At 38.1% G+C, this 8,126-nt stretch overlaps 1 protein-coding gene across 1 annotated transcript; it reads left to right on the top strand.

Annotated features, from left to right (window-relative positions):
- The first annotated feature begins 1,786 nt into the window (after positions 1-1,786).
- trh (PAS domain-containing protein trachealess) lies at positions 1,787-4,910 on the top strand. Its single transcript, XM_017636524.1, has 4 exons — positions 1,787-1,975; positions 2,357-2,463; positions 2,589-2,736; positions 2,795-4,910. The coding sequence occupies exons 1-4, from the start codon at positions 1,860-1,862 to the stop codon at positions 4,197-4,199; spliced, it is 1,776 nt and encodes a 591-aa protein (XP_017492013.1). The 5' UTR covers positions 1,787-1,859; the 3' UTR covers positions 4,200-4,910.
- The last annotated feature ends 3,216 nt before the right edge of the window (positions 4,911-8,126 follow it).

Raw genomic sequence — 8,126 nt, 5'->3', positions numbered from 1 at the left:
TAATGCATGAAAATCCTAACCTCAAAAAAATCACCCGTTATGTAGGAGGGTTGCCACCTGTTTCAAGCAAGTTCGAATTAAATAAAGGCAGAAAATTGAAATGTATTTTCTGATATGGATGTCCGACGAAAGAGGTTGTAGTTTGAAAATATTTTGCAGAGGGTTGCCACCTTCTTACAAAGCTAAATTCAATATTAGCAATAGGTTAAATAAACTACTTCAATATGAATATAAATTAAAATTGCTTTGAAGAAATTTTATTTCTAAACTGCATGTAGGAGGGTTGCCACCTGATTTTATATTTAAATTCAATTTTAATTAAGAGTATTAGATAATTTAAATATTTATCACAATATAAGTGTCATACGAAAAAGGCGCGTATGTTTAGTAATATCTTTAAATCACTACTATCAACAGTTGTAATTTTTTTCGCTGAATAAGGGTCATCTAATTGCTATGCAAATCTATATAGACCTTTTTCAAATTTTTACTTTTTCAATATTTTTTAACATAAATTAAGTGTTTGATTCGTTGAGTTGTTCAGTGATGCGATCTAGACTTCCCGATCACCTAAATGAACTAAACATGCCAACTGAAGTTAGAGGGCTGCGCAAATGGTTTTACTTTTGCTGTACACAGCATTACACACTTCAATAAATGCAGTAACGAAGCAAATGCACTTGACAATAAATGAAGTGAATAAAACAATTGGGTGTGCAGCAATCGGCAGCAGTTTAAATGTTCAATTTTAGCCATGATACAAGTATCAAATATTATTTTAATAAAAAACATAAATACATATATACATTGTTGTTACTAAGTTTAGGTAAAATAGAGACACACTGCAATTATGCATACTAGGGCTGTGCGATTAATTGATTACTCAAAATTTTAATTAATCATAAAGTAAATGACTTAATTATTCGATTAATTGGAAATTATGATTACTCAAAAGTTCAGTTACTCGAGTAATCAAGATTTTTGATTAACCAAAAACAAAAATATTTGAGTAAAATGCCTTATGATTAATCAACATTTCGAGTAAAATGAGTAATCAACATTTCAACTCTTTACATATGTATAAAGTAGTTAAAGTTCCTTGATACTTTGAAAATAAATCAAATCAGCTGCTCTACTGATACTACCTGTTCAATGTACCTTGATACACAGAATGTAAAAAAAAAATAAGCATTTTCCAAAGCAAACTCTATTACGAGCAAAATTTTTTTTTTTGAGTAATCATATTTCAAGTAACTCGATTAATCATCGTTTTGAGTAATCAAAATCTTGATTACTCGAGTAATTGATTAACCGAATAATTGATTAACAACTTGCTCGAGTAATCGAATAATCGCACAGCCCTAATGCATACATATAATTTTACAGCACTAGCTGCCTTACTGTATATGTTATAGTTGTACTCGACAGTAAATGCAGTAGTGCTTGATGTTTTATTACAGCAAGTTTTGTTGAAGCAACGTTTTGTTCACTATTTGCAGTAGTCCGCATTTGACAGCATTTGAAAGCTCTGAGAAAGTGAAGTGAAGTACATATAGCGAAATTAGCAAATGCTTTGATTGCCCTTTCCAAAACCATTTATGCAGCCCTCTAGTATGTATACAGTACAAATGTACATACATTTGTACCGTAATATTTAATTCTAAAAAACAAGTTACTTCCACATTCGAATTATTTAAGGAAATGCCATTATCTAGATATTGCCTTCAAATTTAATAAATACGAATATATGTTTGTATGTACATTTATTTATTCTATTGTAGGTCGTCTTGTTGTTGTGCAAGCTGCGACCGCAATACACGTTCTCACATACACGAAAATCGCAGCCGCCCTTGTTGGGAATGGTCGCGCTGGCTATAGCCTTGCCGCCGCCATCCGTGCACGAGATCCGTCTGGAATGCGACATGTTTGTTACGCGGATCAATTTCGATTTACGAATAGCGCACTGTGAACCAAGGTAGGTGAACCATTGTTGTACATACATAAGTACATAACGACGGCTGAGTGGAAGATCGACTTATCTCGGCAGCCGGTTCGAAAGCGCCCTATCTCAGAAAACTTTTCAAGAACGTCCTACTTCAGATTTGGTTGAACAACGCCCTATCTGAACTGAAAATATATTTTGAAAATATGTTGAGATAGGGGCGTTGTTGAACAGAAGTATGAAACAGGGCGGACTTCAACCAAATTCTGAAATAGGGCGCTCTTGAAAATTTTCTGAGATAGGGCATTTCCGAATGACTGCCGAGATAGGTCGATAGTTATGTAAATTTACAATTGACAAATATTCTTGAAAATTATTGACAACTATTTTTAACTACTTCGATTTCCCATAAAGGGTATCCGACTTGCTGGACTATTCTCCGGAGGATCTGGTCAATAAGAGCATGTACAGCTTGTGCCACGCCGAGGACGCTATCCGGTTGAGAAAAAGCCACATGGATCGTGAGTGTCACTTGTTATTTTTATATCTTAACATTTATTTATATCTGATATTTATTATCTACATTACCTTTAGCAAATAATGGACCGTAATTCAATAATCACAATTTTAATTCATTGTATTTCAGTGATCGAGAAGGGCCAAGTCCTTACAGGTTATTTTCGGCTGATGAATAAGAATGGCGGCTACACTTGGCTACAGACCTGCGCGACAGTTGTTTGCAGTACGAAAAACGCAGATGAACAAAACATTATATGCGTGAACTATGTCATTAGGTGAGATCTCGTAAGACCGTGCCTTGTCTATTTCAAAAATGTCTATTTCTTTTTGCAGTAATCGAGAGAATGAGAATCTCATATTGGACTGCTGCCAGTTGGAGCCCAGTGTGGACTGTATTAAGCACGAGGAGCTTGGCACTGATAAGAATTCGGGTTCACCAAGTGGCGATGCCGCACCCGAAGGTCAAGCGGGAGTGGGAGGAGACACAAAATCATCATCTCCCAAGGCTGATGGAGATGGGCACCACCAGCGTCCCCGTGGGCGCAGTACGAACTCAGCGGCCAATACCAGCGCCAACAGTTTAACGTTAGTGAAAGATAGTCCAAATTCTGTAAACGTCGAAATGGAAAATACGGCGAGTTCCTTGCCGGTAACTGTAGCTACACCAGTGAGTACGCCCAATACAACAACAAAACGCAAACGAAAATCCAAAGCTTCCATGCAAATGGAAGATACCCCGGAAGCTAGTGCGGTTAGTACACCGGTGGCAGATTCACAGCCGCAATCCAAAATAGCAGCAATGGAGCGGGAGGCACCGCGCAGCCGTCTGCCGTCAACGGTCGAGCAGATGTCGCAGCCGCAGCAGCACGTTCAGCTCTCGCAACAGCAATTGCAGCCGCAGCAGCAATCGCAACAGCAGCAGCAACAACATTCTGAGGCGTCAGTGAAAGATTTAGAAAATGCTATGTCGAAACACCTGCCTTCACCCGGAGTGAACGCCAGCGAGGCTACACCCGCTGCCACCGATTTTAGCGCCGATGCACTGTTGAAGCAACAACAACAACAGCACGAAAAAAGCAGCACAATTCAATGGATTGGGACACCGCACTATCAGCAGCCTGCCCCCATGCCAGCCACCGCACTACTAAGGCAGCTGTACGCGAACCGCGAAAGCGTCATTAGAGCAACCGCCAGACAAACACCAACGGGTGTATTCTACGGAGACCAGCAAAGCGGACCGCTGCCCACGCCCCCAGGCAGTGAGTCCTCTTACGACAACCACCAATACCTGCAACTTCACCCCGCTCATCCGCAAAAGTCATCGTCCGATGCATTCACGAACCTGGTATCGACATACGGCGGATATCACAGCTCCATCGATTACCACAACGCAATGACCCCGCCCAGCTCAGTATCTCCGCGGGACACCACCAACAACTTAAATGCAACCAAGGCGACCTCACACAACAGCAACGGTTACGACTACAGTGATCCACTACGCGTTCAATATGCAACACCCAACAATGCCGGCGAGAGCGGCAGCACACCCGCCCTTCCCCTCAAACCTCAACCCTACTCAGCCGCGACGGCCACCATGCACCATCCGCACTCGTCTGCCGACCCCACCAGCATCACCTACAGCAATCTGGATCAGCCACAGTACTTTGCTCCGCATTCCAGCTTCCATTTGTACCACAAGGGTACACCAACAAGTGGCTGGTACTCGACACCGTCATAGGTCAGCCTACCGGACTGCGATTTGCAGCGGCAGTGTGGACATCACCAAGAACAGTCCTTACAGCAAGCCCAGCTGCATCCGAAAGAAGGCTGGGACATTGTGGGTGCACTAGGCAAAGTTGCAAGAATGTTCTTCAACGCCCGGAGAGGGAATTAAAAGCGATGATGCGATACGACGATGCAAACACTTTTTGGGTGGTGGTCCGTAGCTCCTCTTTTGCATGCGCTCGGCCGGAAAGTAATGAATATATACATACTTATGTATGCACAAACATGATTTGTCTAACAAGATAAACACATTTGTATGTATATGCATCCATAAAAACATACATACAGTCCCTCAATGAAGTTTAGAAACAGCGAACTTTTTACAATACCGGCAACTATTTATTATTCATATTTATTTCTCGCTATTTTTTTTTTTTAATATTGTTAATTATACAACAAAATCCCCGAAAATCAGACTTCTAAATCTTGTGGAAAATTAAAGAAAATTCCGCAAAATTTCATTCAAGTATTGCAGTTTTTTACGCTCTTTAGAAAAGAGCTGAGTACGCAGTTTTTTAGCCCATTCAATTTTAAAACCAGAGTTCCAAATCTTGTGGAAAATTAAAGAAAATTCCGCAAAATTTCATTCAAGTATTGCAGTTTTTTACGCTCTTTAGAAAAGAGCTGAGTACGCAGTTTTTTAGCCCATTCAATTTTAAAACCAGAGTTCCAAATCTTGTGGAAATTAAAGAAAATTACGCAAAATTTCATTCAAATATTGCACAGAGCTGAGTACGCAGTTTTTTAGCCCATTCAATTCTAGTATAACGAAGTGCACCGGCGTAGCCAGAATGAAATTTAGGGGGGGCCTCGACCCTATTAAGCTGGCATTTCAGGGTACTATTTTATATACATATATATAATGAAAATTTGAAAGTTAGGGGGGGCTCGAATACCCCCCTGCCCCCACCTGCTACGCCCATGACGAAGTGCAACTTTGAGGTGGCTCGGACTTACCATTGATTTTTAGCAATTTTTTGCTGCAGGTGTTGCTCATTTTCTCCATATAAATTAATGTTCGTTATTTTTTTTATATGGAAAAAATTTGCGACATCTTCTCACCAAAAAAGAATTGCCAATAATCAATGGTAAGTCCTAGCTTCCTCATACTTGCACTAAAATTGAATGAACTAAAGAACTGCATACTCAACTTTTTTCTAGAGAGCGTAAATAAAAAGTGCAATATTTGAATGAAATTTTGCGGAATTTTATTTAATTTTGCACAAGGTTTTGAACTGTAGAATTAACCATATTTTTATAAAAGTTAGCGAAAAATAAAATATTTAAAAAATAGTTGCCCGTATTGTAAAAAATTCGCTGTACCTAAACTTTATTGACTGACTGTATGTATATATTTATATCACATACTACATAAGTATTTACATGGATAATGGGCTCATATGAACTTGTAATATGATATGTATTAGTGGCGTACACGAGCACAATATTACATAACTGTATACAAACCAATGAGTTCCTTAGAGAAATGCGCAAATCAAAACTCTCAATTAAAAAACAAAAAAAAACTATTTACTTATGTTCCAACGATACAAAAAGCATAAGTTGCATAACATTTTATAGCGTAAAGATGTAAACAAAATGTGCAATTTTATAAACAGTGTATAAAATATACATATGTATGTACATACATACATACATGCATAGAAATTCGATATGCATGCACTCCATATTTTTCCTTTCGGAATAAATAGCGTATGTACATATGTATGCATGTATATGTATCCAACGTATTACTCCCATAGGTTGACGATTACCCATCCCGAATTGAAGGTGAAAAAATTTCGGCTAAAAACTTGTACTGAAATATTTTGCATAAACAGCCATGATTTGAAATATAGTAATTCCGTACATTTTTGTTCGCATTTTCTCGGAACTGATGCCGCCTATTTTATACAGAATTGGGGGTGAACAAGAGGCGACTTTGAATCTGACACCGCTTCAAGCACCAACGAGATTCCCATCTTCGTAGATGAAACCAAAATAGACTTAAGAACGGTACCTAGCTTACAGTTTTCTATATGTATTACTGCAATGTTTTTCGGGCTGAGATCTATGCATAATGGACCTTGATCACTCAAACCCCGCCGCATTCAAGTCGGCAACGACTACCTTGGTATGAGATCCCATCTCCTCTTCTTAAGTTGAGGAGAAAGAAGTTCAGAGTAGCTCTACTAACAGCAGGTGGGCTGATCTACCAAATGCAAAATATTGCGATCTATCTGGCTCGATTGTTCGATGAGCGAAGCTTAAAGTTTCTTACGCGAATACTAGCGGCACCTTGGGATACTGATCACAGGACAGCCAGGTACAGGGCCAGTAAAATATTAACCGGTTAACGACCAAACGTAAATCCATCAGGAACTATAGCTTTCGGCCAGTCCCCGATTATCTGTTTCCTTTCCGGGTATGCTGTTTTAGTCACCATTAAATTTTAGCACAAATTTCAGTTTAGACTAGTATTAAACCTAATTATTTAGCTAGTGTTTGGGTGGACCAGTCCTGCTACATTAGCACACCTATTTATGACAAAAATGGCAGTTGAAATCATTTGTAAGGAGCTAGTAATTTGGGTATGTATGTATGTATGTATGTATGTACATAGGTGTTCATTGGTGACTGGGAATGATAAATCATGCTTACACGCACGCATGATCTTAAGGTTCACATTCTTCCTAGTTGCAAAAATTATAAAAATATATTAATTAAATAATAGTTATGTAAACAAACTTACTAACAAAAACAAAAGCATACATAATTATTTATACGAGTATATTACGAGTATTTCAAATATCGGAAGCTTATTTTTAAACCATTGTAAAATACTCTTAAATTTGTATATTCTTCGACATTAAACAAAAAAAAAAACCAGACGATTAAGGAAAAATACTCAAATGGAATAAATAATTATCTACTACTTAAATTATAGGGGGAAAAAATCCAATTGCTTGTATAAGACTTAGATAGTGTGCCAATAATACATGAACAAAAATAGTTTAGTACATATTTAAAGAATTAGGAGTGCATTTTTTATTGTTATTAATTATTTAAGTTACTAGCTGCTTACTAGAAATTGTACATAAAATTAAGGATAAACGTCTACAGGACACAAATACAACACATTGACAACATATCAAACGCTTTTGGTATTTTATTTGTCCCCCTCTTTGTTGGAAGTCTCCTCACCATTGGACAATAAGGACTCGTAATGTAAAATACTTACATATCGCTAGCTTAGGGCCGTTTTCTCAAGTAACCGGTAACTTTAAAGCTCACTTTATATTTAAAGGTTGCATTACAATTTATGATTGTGTCTAAAGTAAAGCATTTTATGATCCATTTTAAATTAGTTTACAACCAAGAAACATACGTACGTCATAAACCGATAATAGATAAGCTTAACTTTAGACATAGCTTTACTGTTAATCCAACCTTTAAATATAAAGACAGCTTTAAGGCCAGCAAAATTGTAAAAGTGGCGAATATTAGCAAGAAAGAATTCGACCACATCCTTCCAAGAAAGAACTCGGTAGGTATATCAATGGCTTCATTTGAACGATATTCAAGATATTGGTTCTCCTACAACAAAAATGGCGCATCTGTACTCTTCATAACGTCTTTTGTTGGCTCTTTTATAAACGGCGTTTCCACGACAACCGAACCACGTTGGTCGCCCTCTCAATTACGAACGGCGAATCACACTGTTTACACGACACATTTGCAAAAGGCCCTACACACGGATCGATTTATCGGCCAACCGCTAGAAGTTGGTGGTAAATATGCCGTGTGTAGGCAAGTTGGCAAATCTTCGTCAAGTTGTTCGTCAGGTTGGGGTAAAATCAAAAGTTTTTGATTTTTGAGG

Source organism: Rhagoletis zephyria, unplaced genomic scaffold, assembly GCF_001687245.7.
Source record: "Rhagoletis zephyria isolate East Lansing unplaced genomic scaffold, Rhagoletis_zephyria_1.1 Rzeph_scaffold_18387, whole genome shotgun sequence".
NCBI classification, from domain to species: domain Eukaryota; kingdom Metazoa; phylum Arthropoda; class Insecta; order Diptera; family Tephritidae; genus Rhagoletis; species Rhagoletis zephyria.
The sequence above is the reverse complement of the archived record's forward strand: the minus strand, read 5'-3'. Positions and strand labels throughout refer to the sequence as shown.